Source organism: Cryphonectria parasitica, assembly GCF_011745365.1.
Source record: "Cryphonectria parasitica EP155 unplaced genomic scaffold M406scaffold_3, whole genome shotgun sequence".
Lineage (NCBI taxonomy): Eukaryota > Fungi > Ascomycota > Sordariomycetes > Diaporthales > Cryphonectriaceae > Cryphonectria > Cryphonectria parasitica.
In genome coordinates, this window is record NW_024468911.1 from 236,841 (window position 1) to 260,543 (window position 23,703).

A 23,703-nucleotide genomic window follows, 5' to 3' on the forward strand; every position below is an offset into this window, starting at 1 on the left:
AGGAAGGTTTTGCTGGAAATCTGATGTGGAAAGTTATGCCAAAACTGAGAAACTTGAGTCTAATGTATTAATGTATGGTTTGCTTTTATTCGTTATACTTTGGTGAATTGGGGCAAGAGTAGAGTCTTCCCAGCAAAAAATAACATTTGGAACGCTCACGGGGTGGTAATTATTTGCAGATCAAGCTTTGTCCTTAGTTTAGGCTTCAACAAAGATTCTGGAGACAATAATGCAGGCTAGATCATAGCAAGGACAAAGGTCTCTTGGATGTATTAAATGGCTGACCAAATCAATAGGCTTCCATGAAAGCATTTTAGTAAACTGTCGGGACCGGCTCGTCGTCCAAATCGTCCCGCCCTTCTTCTGGCGCTCTGACCTTCCAAGTCCAGGGAGACCAAGACATATGGAGTTCCCCCCTTTCATCTATAACATCATACCTTGTGCATGCATTATACAGCGGACGCCATCGTTCAGAGCACGCTTAACGAACCAAAGAGGTCATCAAAAGTGAAAATGCTGACGTAGCCAATAGCAACGGCCACCCACCAGCAAGCTTGGGATGCGGTCGCAACCTTATCTACTGATACAGATTGTAAGATCGGTTCATGAGACAATTAGATTAAGATTACTGCGAAGACATCAAATGCTGCTGTTGAGATAGTCCAGGTCAGCAAACAGTTGATCCCACCCATTGTCGGTGGGATTTGTGCCGAGGAAATCATTCCAGATTCCTGTCATATTATTCGGGTCCATGGCGTCGTAGGCCCAGGGCTGCGCAACTGCCAGCTGTTGGCCCACGACACCGAGTCCCGAGGGGTTCGTCACCATCTGCTGCTGCTGCTGCTGCTCGCCAGATAGCTGTCCTTGGTGATCTGCGGGCGCGTATTTAGAGGCCACAGACGTGGTTGCTGTTGGCCCAAAGGAGGCATCTAGGCCTTGCCTCCCACGTGGAACATTCCTCCCCTCGTCCTCTCCATCTCCTTGTTCTCGTTCCTCCTCCTCCACGCCGTGTACTCGATATTTCCTCAGCACCCCCACCAGGCGCTGCATCATTCCCAGTGCCATGGGGCTCTTCTCGCCTGCTTTCTCGAGCAGGCGACAGGCATTCGCCAGCTGCGACCTCCGCTCCGTCTCCATATCCAGACCAGACCCCGCAGCGCCACCCTCTGCTCCACCTCTGAGCGAAGGGTCTGTGGCCAGGACAGCACATGCCATAAAGAGCTATAGTGTTGTCAACCTTTTCGTTAGTACGTCGCTTTCAAACTGGAATGATAAAACTTCAAGACATTCTATACCTTTCTCTACTAAAGAGGAGGAATGAGGACAGGGCAACAGGGGTAAATAAGAAGACATACATGGCTGATAACCAGTCCACTGCGGTGGGGACTGCGGCGTGAAATGATGCTCTTGCGCAACTGCGTGGTGGTGGTGGAAGAGTAGTTGGACGAAGGGGTCTCGACAGCCTCGCTCAGCACAGTGGTGGCGATATCGATGACGGCCCCAGCTGAGTCCACACAGGTCTTGCGGAAGACCTTGAACTTCTCTGGCATGCTCTTGATCTGGAGAAGTGGCCTCAGCAGCCTGGCCCGGCGGGCGTGGACGGACAGAATGCCGGTAGACCACTGCGAGGCGATCCTCCTCTTCAGAGGGTCTGTGGATGAGAGATCGCCGTCGAGTGAGGGCCAGCTGGTCAGGATCTGCTCATAGCTCCTGTCGAGCGCTGCAATCTTGGCGTACGGCAGAGTGTCTATGTCGTCCGAGCCCAGCGGCAGGGCATCGACCGTCTCGCGACATATCTCGGCCAAGCGGATACGAACGGTCATGTGCACCAGAGAGGCCTCAGACCAGGGACCGTAGGGAGGGTTGAACTGGTCTGCGCTGACGATATGGCTGGGATAATTTACCCTCATGTGCTTCGGATGAACCGTATAGGCCCGATCTATGTTGCTATTCATGGAGGACAGAAGCCTGCAGGACATGTGATTAATCAGTGATATTGCTAACCATAATATGTTTCAAGAGGATCTCCCGACTGATACGAAGAAAGGGAAAACTCAAAATAATGCAAGAGGAAGAGAGAAGGGGGCAAACGTACCAGTCCGTGGCGGCGAGATACCACCAGACTCTCCTCTTCATCTCGCGCAGCAGTGGGCTGTCTCCTGGCCCGCTCCCTGGGAAATCCACCAGATGCAACCTCATCTCGTGGGCAGCCGCACGCGCACAGCTATGGAGGTAGCGGAAGCGGGACGTTACACCTTCTATATTGTAAAAGAGATCGCCGAGGATCATCCTGGCCTGGATGAGATGAAGCGTGTTGGAGGCAGAGCGCTGGGCCTGGTCGAGGAGGTCCCAGGCTGCTGACTTCCACGCGTGGGACTGGGCGGCAGCACTGTCTTCGGAGGAGAAGTTGAACTGAGCAGGAAAGTCGAGGTCCCAAAAGTAGGCGCTGGCGGCGCAGAAGCTGAGCACGAAAGCCGCGGCGCCCAGATCGACCTTCTGGCCCCGTCGTAGCTGTGTGTAGACATCAACTACCATGGCCTGAACGGTAGGTGGGTGCAGGATGTTGGCGACATGAAAGTCCGAGTTCTCAAGATAGTCCCTGAACAGGGCCAGAGCGTCCTCCTTGCTAGGCAGATCTATAGAGCGGACAGAGGTGTGCCTCCTGCTAGTATTCTCCCCGCTGTTGGTGACGCGGAATGTGAACGTGTCACAGTCATCTAAGGCCTGGTAATTTGGCCACAAGAGGCATTCATGATTATGTTGTTAGTGCTCGGGTTTCCCTGTTTATGTGGGAAATGAAAGAGCAAGAGTCGTAGAGATCAAAGACTCCAAGAAGAGGACGACGACAGGAGGGGGGCAACGGCACAGTAAGGAGTTGTGGCAACTCACCAATGACTCGCCGACATGGCTATAGTCAAACTCGCTCGGTGATTGATCCAGTACAACTTTAGAAGAGGAACGATTCAAGGTGTCATCGGTGGCAGAGGACTGGGAGTGAGGATCACTGGCATGGTGGCGATCCGGGGCTGGTGATGAGCCAAAGACGGCATCCTCGAGGCGTCGCAACCTCTCGATGATATCAGGGGCAGCTGGCGGTCTGTGAGAGTGGCGAGAGACAGAGAAAAGTGTTAATTATTGATACATGGTAATTACCTCTTGTCACTGAATTATCTGACATAAGACTCAGATATAGGTAGAAGATGGAGAAGGGGGTGGGGGCGGTGGAGAGGAAGAGGAAAATAAGGAAGAGGACGAGGCAAGACGAAGAAGTAACAACAAAAGAAGAAGGAAAAGAGACAGAGAAAAAGAGAGGGTGCAACAGGTGGCCAGAAGAAAAGAAAGAAATAAGAGGAATAAAAAAGACTCGAAGTCAAACTTGCCCTGAGCCAGATGATAATACACCAGAGGGGACAGGTAGAGACTGGCCATCGCATGGGATGCCGCGGCTGGTGCAGTTGGAACATGGCTGGGCACGATCACACTTGAGCTTCTTGGAGCGACAGAAATTACAGCTAATCTGGGGCTGTCTCCGCCGTCGAGGCCCGTCCTGGCCGCCCGAGGAAGAAGCAGGAGGGGGGGAAATGGGGGCGCGGCGCTTCATTGTCACTCACGGCGTGCATGTGTGCCCAGCCCGACTCGACTCCTGGCGTGGCGCGCTTGATGCAGTGTCCCGCTGGCAAAAAAGACGGGGCCAGGAAAAGGTCCTCGGATTGTCCGGGAGGTTTCATTGAGTCAGCCAGGAGGCACAGCTACTAGAAACACCCCAGGGGTATGGACTGAGTGTACTTACATAATACTGCCGTACAGCATACGAAGTACTCAAAAGAACCGGCTCTCTCATGTTGACAGTCCATTGTGATACTTGATGATACAGCACTTGGTGCATAATCTTCTTCTTGATATCTATACTTATGTAGGTATGTATCGAACAAACCAAATAAGTAATTAGTATATGTAACCTAGTATGATACATGCAATCTGCCTCTATAATTCAGGCACGCAAACATCCCCTATAAACTCGACGTTGCTTCTCGGGTCAGAGACATTTTATGAAAAACTTGCCATGAATGAAACGAAATTTTAATGAATATATAGCCATAACCACGACCAATAATCAGAAACATGATGGTAAAAGAAGACGGAGAAAGGGGCTCAGAAAATTAAACCTACTACTGATATAACCTCACAACCAACTTCGTCAAAGTGATGAAGACGTTATGTCTAGTCTGTTCTCATTTATGACTTACAAACAATACCCTACATCCACAATAACTAGCCCTCGTTAAAAAAAAGAAAAAGAAAAAAAAAGCGAACGAGGCCCTTTCGTCAACCTACAGGTTCACGCCCAGCATAACTGATGTCCGTCTCTCAACAAAGCTGCCGTCTCGGTCGTCAACTCCGGAATTCCTCCTCATTCCATTCACCCACACAAAGAATTGTCCTCATTCTGCTTCTCTGCCTTGTCATGGTGCATCTTTGGTCCTATTAGAGGCAGCCTGTGCAGCACAATACAGTAGGTACAGCAAATTACAATGACTGCATAGTACCCCCCTGCACAGAAGTGGACTCGACGGACAAGGACTTCATGACGACCTGCGAGGATCATGAAAGGCGCCTTGAGCCCCAACTGTTGATCCTCGTGGGTTCTTGATGCCTCCCCAAGCAGGGACCTAAAATCAAACTGCCCATGCCTGACGGCGCGTAGCAACTTGCAACGCGTCTGACCTCTCCTTTCCCTCCGTTTGTAAACAACTGTAGCTCGATCAACCCCTCCACACTCTTCGAGACAAATCCTCTACTTCTCGTTTTTTTTTTTGGGTTCAGCTTCCAATTTTCCTCGTGGTACATCAGCCTTCAAACCACACACAAGTCGGCTGCTGTTTGTATTCCGAGTGGTATGGAATCGTTCCTCTTTGCCATCATCCATTCAAAGTCCAGCCTTCAGTACATATTGACGGCATCCTCTCCTCTCGGACGACTTCATTTACCTCGACGGGGCAAATCGACTGCAAGAGCACAAACAATCCAGAACATTGTAACGACGACACAGCAATTCCCTATAACATCTCCTCACCTTGATCTCTTCGTCAACCATCGACTTGGTCCCCTTTCACAGCCTCCATCATCTGGCACTGAACTCTTCAGCATCCTGCAAACACACACAACCTCGAGACCTAGACGAGCAACAAAGTGAAATCAAAGATTTGACTCTGTGCCCTTCCAGTCTTCACAAAATGGGCCGCAGCAAGATCAAGGCCTCGCTTTCGATGGCAGGCTCTAGACTCCACCACGGCGACAACTCCGGCTTCAACATTGGCCCCAGACGCCCCAGAATTCCTGCCATCGCTTCGGTTGGTCGTGGCGAGCTGGAGCGCTCGCGGGACAAGAGTTTCAAGGTCCAGTCCCAAGATGCACCGTCGCCCGAGGAAGACGCGCAGCCGCAGTGGGCGGCGTCCAAGGTGAAGATTGCGTCTCCCACGCACAGTTCCAGCAGCTCCAGCGTCAGCCTTACCAGCGACAACAAAAACCTCGATGTCCGGGCGATTCCTCTTGATATCGTTCCCCAGGCAGTCTATCGTGTGCCGGGCCCTCGCCTAGGCGAGCTTATCAACGATCCAAAGAAGATCCTCAACCTTGCTGCTGACAAGATCATTGTGGACGAGCACACCGACGAGACCATCCGCATGCACATGTTGGAGGTGCTCCCGACGGGCACACTGACCAGCCGACGCGTCAGTATGCTCGTTGCAGACGGCATTCGCGTGTGCTTGATGATCTGGAACGAGTCCATGTTCTCCGACCGCCCTTTCTGGGATCGAGTGGGCTCCTCGCGTGGGTGGCTGCGTCACCTCGGCCCAACCATCAGCCGCAGCTTCTTTCTGAAGCTGTGCGTCCTCTACGAGTGCGGCTCCAGGAGGACTCCCAACAACAACATGATGCGCATGATTGCCCAGCTCCGGAGCAAGTTTTTCGTCGAGAACAAGCGCGACCTGGACACGTACCGCGTAAGTGTCCATCCTGACATCCCTCGCAGTATTCCTCTTGACCTCCAGAGACTCTTCGTCGCTTCCCAACAGGTCTCGACCGGCTCCTCGACCAACCGGTCTCATGGTCTTCAGCCACCCTCCGTCCCGTTGTCCAGCCGTCAAGGCCCGACCGTCCCCCCTACCAACTCGTCTCGCGGTGTCCAGGGAGCCTCTGGATTCCACGCGAACCTTCCAATTCGGCTTGCTCGCCCTCGGCCTTCTGGCTAAACATAAGATTCTCGTTTCGTTCGTCTTGTTCAAGAATGGCACTGCGTGGCATCTTGGAGGAAATTGGGGTGCTTTGTGAAAATTTTATTGGGATGAGAGGGCTTCGCGTTTCTTTCTTCCTTTTTTTTTCTTCGAGTCGACGGATCGGCGGCTGGGCGTTATGCAAGGGTCTGCATGGTTGGGCTCTGGGAAGGAAATATGAGGGCTGAAATTATATCTCCTCGTGTCATTGGCATCGCATTGGGGATCGGCTTCCGTACATTTTCATGATAAAGGATAAATGAGTGGTCGGGTCTTATCAGGACAACTCGGAATTTGTATGATTATTATTGATGGACGACTCACATTTCGCTGCGGCTGCGCGTTCATTGGATGCAGCAATTTGGCGAGACTGCCAGAAGTTGGCACTTCTATCGCCAAAAGAATTCATTTGATTGTAGTCAGACGTGATTATTTCCCAACATTGTGAACTTTTCTTCGTAAGTGTGGTGTCCTGGCCTGCATACTACGTCTTCTTTGATTTTAGAAAGCCGTGTTAGCTAAAGAGAAGAGGAGCCAAACGGTACAGCAACAATTATTCATTCCATTGTCTGGAAAAGAGGGCTATATGTGAGAAAAGAGACGTTGTCATGTAATTATCGTGAATCCGTGTCATTTTCATACATGCAAGAGTTAGATACCATAATATGGAGGCGCCTCGTCCCCAAGCTGTCCGAACACGTCGCTCATGATGCGAATCACTGCTTCAGGCAGGGGTCCCTGATTGATCAGATCCAGGTTCGAGGACAGAAGCGCCACACTAGATGCCCCGACGATCACAGCATCTCCTTTCTCGGGGTCGAGGTGGCTATGGTAGACAACCCACCGGAGCGCAGCGGCGTGGGCATCTACACCGTGTTCAGCCGTCGCAGCCACCGCTTTGTCCACAGCAGCCATAATCTTAGGCCTTGCGAACATGCTATTGTACAACTTCCCCATCTTGCTCTGATGTGGAAAGTGACAAAGAAACAGTCATTAGTCAGCTGTAGTCTGACGTGGTCTTGGCCATGGCTTCTCGAAAGAGGACAGAAGATTCAAGTTTGTGAGAAGCATCTGGTGTTGATGAATGATTTTCACTTACAGAAACGTCAAACCGGCCCCCAGGCCGAGCGTTCTTGTGATTGCCCGCAAATATACCCGAGACTGAAGAGCCAAAGGCATGATACGAGAGTCCGTGCCTCCGCAGAATGGGAAAGAGATCCTTCTCGGCACCCCTCGTGATGACGTTGTAGTGGCCCTCGTAGACGCTGGGCAGCACAAAGCCCTTGTCACTGCAGATGGCAACCATCTTCTCTACATCTTCGACGCGAAAGTTGGACACACCCCAGCGTTGGAATTTGCCCTCCCGGTACAGCTGGTCGATGGCCTCGCAGGTGGCCTCCAAGGGAGTCTCGCGGTCAGGCAGGTGAAGGAAGAGCGTGCCAATCTTGACGCCGGCTGGAAGGTTGAGGTCGGCAATAGAGCCGTCAAGACTCTCGCGGATTTTTGGCCCTGTATTGAAGGGGCCTTTCTCTCCAAAGAAGTGCAGAACTTTGGTGTCAATGGTAAAACGGGCCCCTGCACCCACAGCTCCGAGGCGTTTCTCACTCGATGTGGGCGCGCCGAGTGGGTACTGCCTGGCCGTGTCACTTTGGGTCATAATTACACATTAGCTTCTTATCTTGAGCATGTGATGAGCCCAACTCCAGATGACGTACAGATGTCGTCCACCATTGTCGTAAAAAACATCAAGCAAGGCATTGATTTCTTCAGGCGTGTCGTACTTGACTCGATCGTCTTTGCTCCTGTCGCCGATCTGGGACGCTCCCAGGATGATCTTGGGGTGCTTTGAAGTCGACATAGTAGTTGGATTGCTGGCAGAAAGGGGAATCGATCGTAGGATGCAGTGATCTGGATGACAGACGCTGCTTGCAATTACTAGGTGGTCGGTCACTACTATGTTTATCTTCAAGGAGACAAACTCATCACTGGCGACAGGTACTGAGACAGCTGTCAAGATACGCGCAGTTCTTCTTCTTTATTATAAGCCTAGGCGATAGTCGTTCAGACTTTATATATACCTTGAATAACCAGCCATAATAACGACATTTCCAATGACCGCTCGATGCGGTCCGAGCAAGTTCCAAAAAAGAGAGAGAGAGAGAGAGAGCCAGGGCTTTGGATCATCGATCCTGCTGTCTTCGCTCCTCACCGTACGACTGAAGATGTCAGATTTCAAATGCAATAGAAGCACCGTTAGTCAGCAGGATTACTACGGGCGGATAGATATGGTCAATGTCCCCCGATTAACCGCCGACCTCCGCCATTTCATGACATAATTTCAGGCGGCGCTTTGATGTTGCTGTCCAAATGCTAACCGAATAGTCATCTGACTTGGACGACTTCGGGGCGAATTGTTCCGTTTGCCTCGGGGGAAACGAACTATCTGTCCGCCTGAAGGCTCTCTGCGACGAAGTGAACTTCTTTTGCCCCAACACAAAAGATGCAATGCTGCTCGTGCTCCGGCGCACCCTGGTGCTCTCTTCCCTCTCCCCTTTTAATCGCAACCCTCCTTCTGCGCTGGACGATACTATATACGGCGTGCGTGTATACGTAAGCTGGCTAGTGGAGGGGAGGAGACAGAGGAGGGACTCCTGGTTCCCCGCAGACTGCTGACAGGCCGTTGGCCTGGAGTGGCCGTCATCCGACCCTGAGCTTAATTGGCCAAATCCGCAGACCCGGAAGCACTGCGCCATGATGTGATGACGATCGAGGAGTACTGTCCCATGATGAGCTCCCTGCGCTCTCTTTCTCTCTCTCTCTCTCTCTCTCGCCTAGCAAGTCCTCAAGAGCCTAGAGCAAGTTGACATAGATTAAATGTGGCACAAAAAGGCGTGCCGTGCTTGATGCTAGAACTGTTGGGCTGCATAAGCTGTCATCGAGAGTACGATAGCTGCCACCAAGGTGGGCAGGAGTGGTCAGGTCAGCACTGTGCTGAACTCTTGCAAGCAGACCCAATTGAACATAAGGCCTGGCTTTGAAGAGGAGGTGCTGAAGTATTGCTCTCATGATTTGAGAGTTGGTCGATGACAAACAGCCTGTTTCACAGAGGCCTCTATGATAGAGGGCAGGCCGCGAAAAGAGACCCAGTAATTGGATGGTCAAGGTAAAATGGAGGCATAAGGTCTGCTGAGGTCATCAGACTGGACCCCCCCCCCCCAACCCCTGGCGCCTCCCCCCCAAAAGCCTCTGCTTACCAAAGTGCAACCTTAGTACGGTGTTTTTAACAGTGTCATGACTGTCTTCTCTACTGTATTACGTACTGTGGGACCGCTTACCAAGTATGAGGGCCAGATGCATATCTCATTGGATGCTATGACCCCAACCCTTCACCACCCCTGTTTCAAGATTGTTAGAGGCGCGCGGTTGAGCCTCTTGCCCTTCTCATCTCACAGCGTCAGCAGCACCTTCCACGATGTCCTCCTGTGCATGGGCCTCTCTAGTCTCCCTCACTCTTTCCTTCTCTTCTAGGAACTGCCCCCTAGGCATTTTCTCGTTGAGATGAGGAGACATCCATGAAGGAAGCTACGATGGCCTCGTCTGTACAAGCCGTTAGGCATGCTACGTCCTTCTTGACAGTAAAATTAACAGTCCGGGTGCTGATGCATGCTTTTCGTCGTCGTGATCAGTGGGCCGGCACCTCGTTGCAAAAGAACCATGGTTCTTCAATACGAAGTCATTTCATTATTTCCACCCAGCCGACGAACCATGGGACTGAGAATGGTCGATAGCTTCCTCTGGGACCATTTTTCAGACCCTTTGGACAAGCAGGACAACCAGCTCGTACCACCTAGCACCAGAACACGCTCCTCATGCGGGGTGTGGCTGCGGCGGTTTGGGACGAACCAGGACGACTTTTACCCAGAGTGGTCCCACAAGATTTCATAGCCGGCGTTACGCCCTCGTCTTGGTCTACTGCACCGCGTGCATGGTGTCTCGCGGTGGACAATGTGGATATGTAGGTTGTGGCTTTTTGGACCACCCTGGCTAGCCTGCCCAAAAATTATCACGGAGGCCCTTTTGGCAAGGTGTGCGAACCCCCCTGACTGACTGCCCAAGCTGGAACACCATATACGAGCCTTCCAAAGTCGTCTGAAGCTCTCTCATGCACATACACACACATTCTGTACAGACTCGAAGACTGCGTATTGGGTAATCGAGGGGAAGTGCGGCTTACTGGGGGTCCCTTGAGGTCTCGACTGGTCTCGATTCTGCGACCTGCTCGACGCGCCGCATGTTCCAGTTCCCGGCCATCCGACCACTTTCTGACATGGCCATGCCCCTGCGCGCCGCTGCAACCCCTGTCCACCCAACCTCGGCAGTTTTCTTGGCTGCTTGGCAAATGAGTCTATTCACCTTAAGCTCAGAGGGCCCTGCCCGCCTCTGATGCGATCTAACGTCCTCCTCTCGCCAAGGTGCGCCTCCTCCGTCTTGCCTACCACCACATCAGCAACCTATCGTGATCCAGGGCTTCGACGCTTCTCACAGCCGCCAGCCAGCTTCCCCCTCGACACAGTTCCATACTCTGCTCTAGGGCGGTGTTCAGCTCTTTCTACAGTCCAGCGTCGTCGACTCGTTCTTCTCCTGTGGCGCAACTCACGCCCAGGACCTTTGCTCGGACTTCTATTCTCTCAAGGGTATCCCTCTCCACTGTCTGTCTCGTGGTAGCTCTCCTTTGTCTCGACTGAGTGTGGGCAAGGTCCCGACTCTCTTCTCCAGACATCGCAACCAGGGGGAGGGGGAGAGACGGGGTTCCACCCTTGCTTCTCCTACCCGCCGTCCTACCCGCTGTTCAACCTCTTTTCTCTCGCTCTTTTCTTCTCCTCGAACCCAGATGCAACCGCCACGATCCTCCTTCACGCCTAACATGCCCCTCACCCTCGTCGTCTAGCTAGGTGTTCATACAAGGAGATCCCTCGATGATCCCATCTTGACACACAGACTCTCCACGACCTGTCAGTTGGATGACCCACTCGACTTGTCACAACGCATTCGGCTTTGCTGGAGAATACTCAGCCCCCCTCCCCCCCCCCATGCCTATGTCGACGATGCATGTTGCATAACCACGCTTCGTGCCTGTACCTGCGTCTTCGTCTGATATAGCCTTGGTGTTTTGGGTCCTTGCTCCAAATTTTTTTTTTTTTTAATTCTGTGATCTTCCACTACCCCTCCTCCTCGTCAACAATCGTCCCATCCATCGTGCCCTTTTTCGCACTTCTTCTTACACACACTTGACCCCCCCTGTTTCTTTGCCGTCCTTACCGTTTGACCTCATAATTTTGGTTTTAATCTGCACGATCGACCTTCACTAGGCTCTTGGCGAATCTAAAGTCTAGCCTCCTCCCGTTCTCACGGGCCCGTTTCCTACCCTTCTCTTTTGTTCTCCTTCTTCTCTCTATTGGCTTCCCTGTTGTGTATTCCACGACACTTTCACTACGCCAGTCCTTCCCGGCAACCGCCATTTCGATTCTCACCTTCTGGACACGGGTTATAGCAAGGCAGGGCCGCATTACAATCATTGACCATACAAGTTTCGAAGGGAAGAGAAGAAGGAAAATACTCAACCTCTACCGCCGGCCGGATCTTAATTCACTACTACGACTTCTCGACAGCACAATAGTGTGGTCATAATCACCTCGACAGACACACAGAGAAAGACAGGAAGAACTTGTGCGCGCACACACAGCACGGCGAGATAATAGTTCGAAATTCAACGAGTCACCATGTTCTTCCAGACGATATTGACGGCACTGCTTGCCGTGGGAGCTCAGGCAGGAGGTGTGGCGGACCTGGTGGCAGAGGGCGCACTCACAGGAAGGTCTTCGCGGGTGCTCGAGTCCAGGATGGCATTCCCGGTCGCCAAACGCGTCGTTCTCAGCAGCAGGCAGTCCGCGTCGACTCTTACCAGCACAAACAGCACGGCCAACACGACAGCGTGGGATGCCCAGGTCTCCGCCGCCTGCCAGACCGCCCTTTCCAAGCTGACGGTGGCAAGCAACCCATCAGGGACCTGTGCTTGCTACAACCTGCCAGCTTTGGACACTCAGACCGGCGCCTTCGAGGCAGACCTTCGACTGTACCAGATCAGCCCCGCGACAGGCGATTTCGCTGGCATCCCGGCAAACCAGGTCCAGGTGTCCATGAGCTACAACGGCGCCAGCGTCAGTCCTGTGAGCGCCTCCACGGCACAGGCTATGCTCACCACCCGGCAGGACTTGCAGTTGCTGCAGGCATATACATTTGTCGGCCAGATCGACCAGAGCAAGATGGCCGCCGGCGAGTTGTCCACGTAAGTGTATACGTATTTTACTTTCTACCCTATCAACTTCTGGTCTCTGTCCTTACCGTTCCGCGTCGCCAATGCTGACTCGCCCTTTTTTTCGTGTCGTGCAGAGTTGAGGCACAAACATATGTGATTCCCACCCTGACTCTTTCGGCGCAAAACGCAGCTGGAAGCACAGTCAGCACCAACGTCTCGGTCAACGAGGCCGCCTTCGTGGCAGGTGCCTTCTCTACCCTGGTTGAGCTGTCGACAACGGCCCAGGCGCAGATTGCTGTCGACGAGGTTGTTGCAGGGCTCGCCAACGGCACGGTTGCGTTCGTCCTGCCGGGCGTCAACCTTCTCATCTTCCCCGTGGGGCTCATTGTCTCGGGCGTCTGGTTCGTCATTGGTATCGCCGTCATCGGCTTTGGCTTCTTTGAGCGCGTCCAGTACCGCGAGACGTACAGGCGGAGAGCGGCAATGGCTACGAAGGGGGCCGAGCTGAGGCGGATCTAATTCAAATAATGGAAGCCTTGGCAAGAGAGGAAAGTGTGTGGTCATGGTCTATATTATGAGAGGAACCTTTGGAGAAACCCAGGATGGTAGAACGAGACAAGTCCTCAGTTGGTCACCTTTTTCACTTTCGTTCCTTTTTTTTTCAACCTCGTCTCTCAGCTTTCGTGGGCCAGCATCTGTATTTGCCGGGGTTTCTTTCTTCTTTCTCTTTCCCCCTCTCCAAAGGACAGGATAAGCGGACCACGTAGCCTAAAAGGTGATTTCATCATCACCGGTCGATGCGAGTCGTCGTCAGGTGCCTCTTGATGCAACATCATAATTAGAACAGCAGACAGAATTTTCTATGAAGACATGACAAGTTTACGGTGCAGTGTACAGTTTACACTTTTAATTGTGAGATGTAATCACATGCTCTTTTTGATTTTATCAACAGAAGCCAGCTTGTGGTGTCCACCTAGTCTTGTTCCTCACGATGAGATGAGGTTGGCGGTCGTCACCGGTGAGGTAATGCGGCTCCAACAGCGGGGGTCAAGTTATGTCAGCAGAGGATTCCGAGCACAGGGAAGGGAGGGAGGAGAGAGGCATAGGAGGAGGAGGAGGAGGAGGAGGATCTGGACCAGCCTGAAACTCAGGAGCCACAAAGCAGTAATAATGCGAAATTCCCTACCCAGACACGCCACAGGACCGAAAGTTGAGGCGCAGCCACACCGAGGGATAAATCCATGCGGCTCGCCCCGGGGCCCTGGAACATTTGCCCGTCTTCTCGTGTATAATTATGAGTCCAAGAGGCGCCGGGCGGTTCCTCGGCATAGGTCTCCCTCCCCAGCTCACGACTCATTGTTACCAGCGGTGCTGTGCCTCTAGCCCCTTGCTTCATGATTGACGTCTCGCATGCCCATCCATATTGGTTCAGCCTTATGCACAGTCCAGATGCTTGATATTTTGACCCCTCCCCACCCCTTGCGACGTGGCCCACCCTTCCACGTCTTGGATCCTTGTTTTCCGACACCACCTCAATTGCGGCTTGCCTCATCTCTGTTATGAATCACCTACCCCCGCAGCCCGAGACGCTGGGGTCTATGATCTCACCTTACGAAAAGAAGAAAGAAAAAATGTCCTAGTTGACACATCCGGGTTATTCTGCATTTTCTTCGTTGTTATGTCTCAAAGAAGCTTAGGGCAGTCTCTGATTATCAATCTGCCCCTACTTTTACCTATGTGACCATAAATCAGGCATCCATTCATGATCTTTCACGTAGTAATCCATTCTTATGCCCAGCCATTGACGCCTGACAGTATGCCTGACAGTATCCATGGTTTGTGTTCAGTCGAGACCAGTCTTGCCAACGACATCTGCCCATAAGCATGTCAACCCAAATTCATGCTGGGCGTCTGTGGCCTCTCCAATGAGAAGTTATCCTTAGACTGAGGCGCGGTCTGGAGCTCACCCTGAACCCCCGGCATCCATGGATACAATGGAGATCGACAGCTAACGCATAAAGTCAACCCCGCAACCAACGTATCAGGAGCCGACTTCACTGGCCCGCTGCTCATCCGTGTCTGATGCCTTCCCTACCCAGTATTTATGCAGAAAGCCAGATATGTCTGCAGCTAACGTCAGCTCCCAACTTCTCGTGCCCAAGATGAATGCAAGTAAATACAATCTGGGAAGAAAGGCCGGGGATTGGGCAACTCGGATGCCCCACAATTGATCGTACACACCTATCAGCTTCACAACGATACCTCACTCTGTTTGCTTCTGCCCTCCTGCTATCCCTTCGGATGAACCCCTTCCCTTTAAATAAGTAACACTTTGGTAGATCTTGATTACCCAACTGAATCCACTGGGCTGCCTCGTAGGTTTTCTTGTCAAGGGAGGGTAGAAGAAGCAGGATATCGCCAGTCTTGTTTCAACTTCCTTCAGAACAATCAACTTTTTCTTTTCCCCTTGATACCCCCTCCTCCCCTCTGGAGCACTCGTTCTGCAGAATCAAATGTTCTGCACTGAGAGGCTTGTCAGCACGAGGCTATAGATCGTAATTCACAAAAGACGAAAAAGAGAGAGAGAAAACAAGATGTCTGACGTTTCGACCTTGGTTCAGCATATGAACCAGATCCTCCAAGACATCCACGCCACCATCACATCTCTAGACCTGAAGGTGCACGATGAGAAGCTTGATGCTCTCGAGGCGTGGCGGGACAGCGCCGTTGCAGAGCTTCAGGAGGTCTTCCAGAAGGAGTCTGGCGACCTCAGCCAAAAGCGCAGGGCTGAGCGGGATGAGATTACCGAGAAGCGCCGGAAAGAAGACGAGGAGATAGCCGCCCGTCGACAGAGGGAAGACGACGAGCTTCATGGTCGCGACCAAAGGAAGGATGCGGAGCGGATGACGAAACTCGAGGGCGCCAAGAAGAGCACTGAGGACGAGGCCGATGCTAAGATGAAGGAGGTAGAGGACGAGGCAGAACGAATGCTGCAAGAGAGGAACAAAAAGCTCAGCGAGCTGGGAGAGAAGAGACGGGTGAGTGCTGACTGCTTGCCATGCCTGGTGGTTTCCCGCCATACTGTCTACGTGAAGTGGATCGAAATGTCCCTGCTGACAAGTGCGATCATTATTATTACAGGACATTAATCGCAGGATCGACGAGCACATGAATTCTCCTTTGCCTCCATTGCCTACAAGAAGGAAGCGTCGAGCCGAGTCCTCCTCGCAGGGTGACCAAGGCGCCTCCACTGAACAACACACGGAGCCGCCGTCGCAGCTGCAGCAGGACAAGACGCTGGTGGAGGCCATACTTCCAACGACGGAGGAAGCCGCATCAGAACCAGATGCTGTTCCGAAGCAGGAGGAAGAGCCATCTGTTGCGGCCTCTGCTGATGTTAAAGAAGTGGAAGCTGGAGACAGTCGGCCTTCGGAGCAAGATCCTTCCCTGCCAGAAGATTCTCAGGGGAAGCAGCAGGCCATCGACAATGATCCCAAGACAGAGGAGGCTTCGCCAAGGGACAATGCAAGTGGAGAATCAGTCTCAGAATCGAAGGATGATCTTGTCACACCAGAGGAAGACAGTTCTATCGAGAAGGAAGTCGACTCTGCACCCGAAAACCACGACCCAGTACCCGACCAAGCAGATGTTCCTGCCAATGAACAGTTGCCAGAACAGGATACTCTTCATCAGGATGACTCTGTGCATGCGGACTCGAGTGAAGGATCCGATGAGGGACACAAGTCTGCTCCACCACAAGGCGACCACGAGGCCAGCATCCCGGCGCAACACGGTGATGCTGACGATCACGTCACATCCTCTATCCCTCAGGACCAAGAAGCCCCTGTTTCCACTGAGCAGAGCGTAGTGGAAGGGACCAGAGACGTGGACAGCGGCCACGGCGAAGAGCACCAAGACACGCCAAGGCCAGAGGAACAAGCAGAAGTTCCAGTGGTTCAAGAGCAACAAGCCGTACCCGAACACGAAGCGACAAAGACACAGACGGACCTAGAGAGCGAGGAATTGCATGTCCCTGAAGAGGCCAGTGCTCAACCCGCCGGAGGAGAGAAGACCGACGAGGCCAATTCATCGACAGGCATTGTCAAAGGTGGCACCGCCGAGGGATATCTTCAAATGGCTGCAAATCCTGCCGAGATGCAACAAGAGCATGATACACCCTCTTCGGCCGAACATGATGATTCTCTGGGCGATGCTGGGGCCAGCCACGAGGGGCATGAGCCTACTACGCCCCAAGTTGTTGAAAATGATGCCGCAAACCACGAATCCTTCGAACAAGCATCAACTCAAGACCAGTCAAGATCCCTCCATGCATTAGAAACTGCAATCGACGGGACCTCTGACGCCCAAGATGCAGTTTCAGAAGACAAGGGTGTTGACTTAAGTCATGACGTCGAAGATATATCCCCAGATACCCAGCAAAGCACCCACCAGGACACTGACGAAGTCATGGAGGGACGGGAGCCGGGAGGAGAGGGCGCACTCGACTCCCAAGAAACTGGCCCCGTCCAGCAATCACCAGATGACGATATCAAGGAGGGCAAACATTCCGAGAACTCAGTCGAGGCCTTGACGCACGAACAACCCCCTTCCGATGAGGGTGACAGTCAAGATCTTAGCAGCCATCCAGTCGAAGAGACTCTCGATCATCATAGAGTTGAGCCTATCCCAGGGACCATGACCCATGGGATCGACGAACCAGCGGACTTGAACACAAGCCTCGAGGGTGCTGCCAATGCATCGACAAGCACAGAGAAGCTGCCCGATCATGACCACGAAGAAGAGGCGGCCGTGCCTAACGAGCCTCAAGTTATTATGAGAAACGACAGTAACAACAACGACAACGAGACCCCTGATGACGTTCCAAATAATGCCGAGATGCCATCAAGTAGTGATGCTCCGAAGGAGGCTGACAGCCAGAAAGACACCCATACTAGCATGGTTGGGGAGGAGACTCTGCCCGCCATCCGCACCGACACCGCCACCACCACGGCTCATGACGAAGAGGACGAGGGTCTATTTGCAGTGCCTCCTACACCGCGTCGAGAGCTTGCCCAAGAGGTCGCTACAGAAAATCATTCTGCGGCGGCCACTCCCAAAGATATACAGTCTGAATGTGAAGATGTAGCCGAAACGTCTCAGGACACGGCCTCAGCCGTGGAACCGCCGCTGCATGACGATGCCAAAGTTTCACCGGATGACAATGTTCTATTGCACCATCCAGACGACCCTTCCAACGACGCAGAGCTTGACTCGGCTGAGGAGGATCCTCAACCTGCCCCTGCTCCTGATATGCAACACGGCCGGCAAGGCCCGGCAATCATGGGTGATCCAGCTGAGGAAAGCCTTGAGGGGGTCGATCATGCTGATAATACGTCCACCCCCAAAGCTGAGCCGACAGAAATCTCGAAAGAAGTTGCTGAAGGAGCGCAAGATGATCAAAACCACGAGGCAGAAGTGCATGACAGCTCTCAATTCCAGCCTTCTCCGGCCATCCATGGGCAGAAATCACCGACTCTCGACGCCCAAGTGAATTACGATGGAGAAGGTTATGGACCCAGCATTCCACAAGAAAACGAGGAGACTGAAGTTGGTCCATCACAACCCGCCAACAGCATACAAGGTGCAGACGACCACAGCACCGCGACGGAGCCAGCAGCAATTGTGGATGTTGAAGGAGAAAATGATAGGCATATGGAGGAGGATGAGCCTCAGACCGCCATCGATTCCACTCCAAGCCACCCGGCTGACCCTGAACAAACGCTCGAGCGTGCCGAGACACCCAAGCAATTCCAACAGGAATCAGTAGGCAACTTACCTGACGAGAGTGCGCATACTGTTCAAGGATCGGATGCCCTTTTCGATGATGATGATGACGACGATGACGACGACGATGCTGAGGGTGGTGATTCTACCTATGGCGAAGTATCCATCGAGCCCAGCGAGAGAATCGTGTATCACCATGCAGATGGCGTTGAGAACATTGTGGATCTGGGCGGAGACCGATCTTCTCTTAATGCAGAGCACAGTACTGTCACCACGCTGGGCTCTCAGGACACCCGGCGCCCCATGTCACGAGGATCCATTGGCAGCCTTGCGAGTCCACGCGAGACGAGATCAACAACTCCTGTTCGCCTCTCCGACAGCTCCTATCTCGGAGGACACAGTCTTGTCCGCGCAGACTGGGCGGCAAACCATGAAAATGAGCTGCGCTCGCCAGTCCGGTTGACACCTACTAATTCCACTCATGATGGTCCTGTTGGGGGCGGGCGTGAGTTCGCAGAGACCCATGGCCTGTCAGACAGCCGGTGGAATCCAGAACCCAGATCCTCTGTGGCTGGACAACAACAACAACAACAACAAACTGCCAGACATCCTAACAATGAAGGGATCGATGGGGACTCGTTTGTGCCCCGCGACGTCACCAACACGTCATGGCATGGCCGCAACGATTCCGTGCCCATGTCGTTGCACAGCCAGACCACACTCTCGTCTGCGCAGTCCTCGCCCATCCACTCCTCCCTGGCCGCCGATAAGCACGAGCCCGTGATCCGCGACAGCTGGCCCGGCCCCGCGCCTTCGGGCTACCCGCAGTATCTGTCCAGCTGGGGAGGCCGTCCAAGGGGCGACAGCTCTCTCAGCAACACCAGCAACGGCGAATACGATCCCTTCCGCAGCGACGCGAGTCCCGCTATGAACAGCAATCCGCCCACCCACGCCAACAAGGGCTCAGTGTACAACCCGTTCCAACAGCGCACCCGTGCCGAGTCCTCTGTCAGCGCGGCCCCGAGCCAGGCCACCGCCACCAGCAGCAACAACAATCCAAGCCGGGGAGGCAACCTCTTTCAGAGGATGCGCAATGTGTTTGAGAGCAACGCCAGCGGTAACAACGAACCCTTGACAGTCGCTGGGCGGCCACGGCCGGTCTCGGGGACGTTTTCACAGGCATATGGTAGTCATGGTGCAGCCGACGACGATCGACGCAGGACATCTTACGAGGCGAACATTGCCAACGATGAGCGGAGTCCTTTTCTGCGCAGTAGTGCACTACCCTCAGGTACCAGAGATTGAGGGCAATGACATGGACATGGATATAGGATATGGAGCTTGGGTTGGGACTCAACAGTCAACGGATGGATGTTTTGCAGGATATCAACACTAAATAACTACTTACTTGTCCTGCAGAAGTAATGACTTGATGCATGTGTGGCAGTTACTGGAGGCAGGCTATTGTTCATGTTATTCAAGCCCTGAGTGGTAACATTGTCTATCCTCTAGCACATCTTATTGTGCCTTGTGATGTAGATAAATAAAATGTTGCCATGGCTTGAGAAAAATCATACAAAAAAACCTTCAAGTATCAATTTCAAAACAGGAAAACAATAAGAAAAAGCATGCATGTGGAATTATTTGAATAATACAATTACTGAATTGGGAGCTCAACACACTTCTAAAATCCCTGCTATCCTGGCCATACTGCCCTTAACTTGCTTACAAGCTTGTTTGTCAACTCTTATACTACGAAAGATGGAAACTGACACGATCTGATATCAACTCCTACACTACAGAAGACCATAGCATAAATTCAGGAGTCCTTATTGGGTGGCTGTCGTTATTGGCTTAGTCATACAAACCAGAACTCGCTTACATAACTAGCCAAGCACCCCTGGGCGCACTAAAAAAAAGACCATTTGAATCATCTCTGAAAATTCACGATGGCTTCAACACAACAACGAAAAAAGAATCTCTCTCGCCGGGAATTGAACCCGGGTCTCAAGCGAGTGCTGTTCTATTCTTAGAAACATGACAAGCTTGCATACTGACCACTATACTACGAAAGACGTGTTTGTGTGAATCCCCTGTTGAGGAAACGCTCGACGTTGTGCGCCGAGTGTAGCGGGTCTGCTGGTTGTTGAATTCCCCTTCAAACTGTGCACTTATGTAGCTAAAGACAGCGGTGGAGCAAGCCAGAAAGCCCTTGGTCTTTACCTAGAGCAGAGAGAAACGCCGTGTAAAGTGGGTCTTGTTGTTGTGTGCTCGGTGGTATTCCGAGATTAGTTGAATGGTGGCTAACGGCTATAGAGCTTTGCAGTGGAGGCTTCTGAGGTAATGAAGAGGCTGTAGATTTCCGAAATTAGTGCTCCATGACTAGACATTCCGGGACCCGGAAACACACACAAGACCCGCCGTCGTGGACCCCCCCCCCCCCCGGGGCGGTGAAGGACACACATTTGGCTGTACACGGAGAATTATATAATATCAACTTAGTAGTGATTACTTCATGACGTTAGTAAGTAGCCTGTAAGGGTTGATGCAGTTCTCTTGCAGTTGGCGTGGTTGGTTGTTGATAAAGTCAACAGAGGAGACAATGTGTATTACTACTATGAACGACCATACCAGGAGAATGCATTGGTCACTGAAACAGTAATCAACACGGAGCAGTCCATCTGCAAATGCTATGCTAGGATGACTCAATCACTTCACGCCATCGCCAAACATCTTCATCGCCAGGTCATTCTGCTTATAGAATGTCGACATGCGGTACTTGCTCTCGCCTCGGTACTGCTCCAAGTCCTGTAGTGCCTGTCGACCCTCACGCTCGATGGTCGCTCGGATCTTCTCTGATCGTGGCTCGATGCTGCATTCGAATGGGCGAGGGCGCATGTTCAGGCCATTTCTGTAATGTATAAATAGATGACACGGTTAGTTAAATCAACCATCTCTCTAGGCAGAAAAAGGGCGTGAATAATACACAACAAGTAACGAGATCTTACGTGTAGTCAAAGATGTCAACCTCCACAAGACTACCATCTGGCCTCTTCTTCTTTTGGATGTGGAAGCCCCAGAGCAGCCTGGCAATAGTCACCCACGTCCCCTGCTCAGCCAGCGCCTGACCGCTGCAGACTCTTCGACCCCATCCAAACGTCATATAGCCCCTTTCGCCGGGAAAAGGCCTACTGTCTGGATGGCCCGGCAGGTACCTCTCTGGATTAAACCTGTCTGGGTCAGGGAACTCCCTTTCATTGTGATGGATCGCCCACACGTTGCCTTGAATCCAGGTGCCCTTGGGAATCAGCCATCCCTTGTACACGTCGTCCTGCGTAGGCGAGTGCGGTTGGCCTCCGATGATGGCCACGGACCGCCACCGGAGCACTTCCTTCACAAACGCTCTCAGGTATGGAAGGTTGGGCTCGTCGTCAAAGTGTGGGCTCCGATCGGGGCCTACCACACGGTCCAGCTCCTCCCACGCAGGGACCAGTGCCTCTGGGAACGCGCAGCACGCCAGCACGAACGTGATCAGCGTGCTGCTGCTGGTGTCGGACCCAGCGCCAAATAGGTTGCCGCTCAGGCTGGATATCTCCTCTTCGTCGAGGTTGTATTTTTCCCTCTCGGCGAAGAGGTACTTGACAAAGCTGTCGTCATGGCCTGGCTTCTGTGCTGCCTCCTCTGCCACGGCGTAGAAGAAACCGTGACCTCTCTTGCGTCCGAGTCCGTGTTTCCAAGGAGCCAAGGCATTGGGGAATCTAGCGAGTGCAGGGAACGTCTCCATCAGCATCGGAAACGTCTTTCCCGGGACGTTCAGCTCTGCTGCCAGCTGCATCACGGCGATAACTAGCAAGTAGTGATTCACCAGTATTAGTTGAAAGATCTTACAACACAACACTGGATGAGTGTACGTAATAGCAAATCTTGAAAGATCACATAATAGTACGCTCTGAAAGTTGTCTTAGACTCACCTTCTGTAATGATAGGATCCTCGCTGCTCGAGACCCTTCTCCCAAATCCGATGATGCTGACCACGCTCGTGGCATATCGCTCAAAGTGCTTCACATAATCTTCCGGTGTCCGAAGCAAGTCATATGCCACGACGCGGCTCTCATCGTTCTGAAAGCTGCGGTACTTTCGAACTTGTTGGACACCTCTGTAGGACACTCAGGAGTTAGTATCCAGAGGTGGTTGACAGTCTCTAAAAAGACAATGTACACATACACAGCAAAGTGCATCAATTTCCTCTGCACACGCCACCGCTCTCGCTGTTCAGGGGTCCACGTGTACATGTTCACAAGGTTCGACTGCCCTGCGCCCAGCTCCGCAAAGACCACCATGCGCGGGCGCGACGAGTAGATGCCTGCTCGCTTGTCAAACAACTCCGAAGCTGCCCAGGCGTCGTTGATCCAAACAGTCGGGTTTCTTCCTATCCATATCGTGACGAGAGGGGCGCTGTACTTCTTGGACAACTCTTCAAACCACAACCAGGGCTTGTGGTCGGGAAGCATGAAGGTGTTTCCCACAATCGGGTATGGTAATGGTCCGGGAGGCTTGTGCGCTTGGGAGATTAGAATAGATCCTGTTATGGAAATTGGGAACATGAGGATGAAATGTATATACAAACCATTTTGGACCGCAGCCGTAACATTCTGGCATAGTCAACGACCACTCCCAGGATCGCCAACACCAGCGTTGTGCTGAAAAGTCTCCACAGGGACGCATCCTGCATCAGCTTCTGGAGACCGATGAGCCCAACAAGCCCGCCAAACTGATCTGACAACATGCTGGGCGTGGATAGGCAAGGAAAGGCAAACTAGAAAAGGACGGATCTTGAGAATTCTGCCAAGATCACAAAAGGATCCAGAGATTTGTCCTCGGATTAGCTCGATATTCACAAAATAAGCCTGAGGGGTCCAGCAAATGTCGAACGAAACCAATACTCCCTGCAGAAGCTGGGAAACATCAAGCACAGCGTAAATACAAAAGTAAATAAATCAAGTACTCAGAGCAATGTGTTCACTGCCGACTCTCCAGCTTACCAGGTGACAGGACGCAACAGGTTCCTTGCATCCTGTCGGGAAAAAGATATCGACACCTACCCCGCAGTCTTTGTCTGTCCACATCGGCAGATCAGCCGAATCACAATAATACCCATTCAGAACGGTGTGGCTATTGCTGACGCTTCCCAGATACATGTGTGCGTATGTATTCATATACATATGTTTGATGTATGACTCGCTCTTGTATCGAAGGGGGTGTTGCTGCATGTGCCTGCGGTCAACGTCTAGGACAGGCTAGAACATCTGGGTTTTCACTTGGACATGT

At 52.5% G+C, this 23,703-nt stretch overlaps 7 protein-coding genes and 1 non-coding gene across 8 annotated transcripts; 3 read left to right on the forward strand and 5 right to left on the reverse strand.

The window, feature by feature from the left end:
* Window positions 1-1,983: 1,983 nt before the first annotated feature.
* M406DRAFT_53242 (uncharacterized protein) lies at window positions 1,984-2,697 on the reverse strand (the record flags this gene model as incomplete). Its single annotated transcript, XM_040924510.1, has 1 exon — window positions 1,984-2,697. A coding segment is annotated over one exon (714 nt), but the record flags the coding sequence as incomplete, so codon positions are not given.
* A 2,537-nt stretch (window positions 2,698-5,234) lies between these two features.
* On the forward strand, window positions 5,235-6,254 carry M406DRAFT_327817 (uncharacterized protein; the record flags this gene model as incomplete). Its single annotated transcript, XM_040920259.1, has 2 exons — window positions 5,235-6,005; window positions 6,078-6,254. The coding sequence occupies 2 exons, from the start codon at window positions 5,235-5,237 to the stop codon at window positions 6,252-6,254; spliced, it is 948 nt and encodes a 315-aa protein (XP_040777652.1).
* Window positions 6,255-6,909: 655 nt separating this feature from the next.
* On the reverse strand, window positions 6,910-8,482 carry M406DRAFT_287614 (putative aldo/keto reductase). The gene is made up of 3 exons (XM_040918747.1): window positions 7,991-8,482; window positions 7,375-7,921; window positions 6,910-7,238 (listed from the first exon to the last, which is right to left on the reverse strand). Exons 1-3 carry the CDS (start codon window positions 8,131-8,133, stop codon window positions 6,927-6,929), a joined length of 1,002 nt encoding a protein of 333 aa, XP_040777653.1. The 5' UTR covers window positions 8,134-8,482; the 3' UTR covers window positions 6,910-6,926.
* Window positions 8,483-12,256: 3,774 nt separating this feature from the next.
* M406DRAFT_232498 (uncharacterized protein) lies at window positions 12,257-13,080 on the forward strand (the record flags this gene model as incomplete). Its single annotated transcript, XM_040915906.1, has 2 exons — window positions 12,257-12,621; window positions 12,726-13,080. Coding segments are annotated over 2 exons (720 nt in total), but the record flags the coding sequence as incomplete, so codon positions are not given.
* Window positions 13,081-13,265: 185 nt separating this feature from the next.
* M406DRAFT_65840 (uncharacterized protein) lies at window positions 13,266-13,427 on the reverse strand (the record flags this gene model as incomplete). The annotated part of the gene is made up of 1 exon (XM_040924950.1): window positions 13,266-13,427. The coding sequence occupies one exon, from the start codon at window positions 13,425-13,427 to the stop codon at window positions 13,266-13,268; it is 162 nt and encodes a 53-aa protein (XP_040777655.1).
* A 1,764-nt stretch (window positions 13,428-15,191) lies between these two features.
* M406DRAFT_243120 (uncharacterized protein) lies at window positions 15,192-15,632 on the forward strand (the record flags this gene model as incomplete). Its single annotated transcript, XM_040916198.1, has 1 exon — window positions 15,192-15,632. A coding segment is annotated over one exon (441 nt), but the record flags the coding sequence as incomplete, so codon positions are not given.
* Window positions 15,633-20,354: 4,722 nt separating this feature from the next.
* M406DRAFT_t50 lies at window positions 20,355-20,450 on the reverse strand. Its single transcript has one exon. It is a non-coding gene; the product is annotated as a tRNA-Asp (tRNA).
* Window positions 20,451-21,084: 634 nt separating this feature from the next.
* On the reverse strand, window positions 21,085-23,161 carry M406DRAFT_254991 (putative cytochrome P450; the record flags this gene model as incomplete). Its single annotated transcript, XM_040917002.1, has 5 exons — window positions 21,085-21,286; window positions 21,384-22,221; window positions 22,347-22,531; window positions 22,600-22,928; window positions 23,003-23,161. 5 exons carry the CDS (start codon window positions 23,159-23,161, stop codon window positions 21,085-21,087), a joined length of 1,713 nt encoding a protein of 570 aa, XP_040777657.1.
* Between the last annotated feature and the right edge of the window lie 542 nt (window positions 23,162-23,703).

What these genes read in the sequence shown, in the direction of transcription:
- M406DRAFT_287614 (XM_040918747.1), bottom strand. Translation starts at nt 8,133, where the DNA reads ATGTCGACTTCAAAGCACCCCAAGATCATCCTGGGAGCGTCCCAGATC. An exon ending in GACAATGGTGGACGACATCT is followed by an intron (nt 7,922 to 7,990) that starts GTACGTCATCTG and finishes TATGACCCAAAG; the next exon opens with TGACACGGCCAGGCAGTACC. An exon ending in GGGGCCGGTTTGACGTTTCT is followed by an intron (nt 7,239 to 7,374) that starts GTAAGTGAAAAT and finishes TTTCCACATCAG; the next exon opens with AGCAAGATGGGGAAGTTGTA.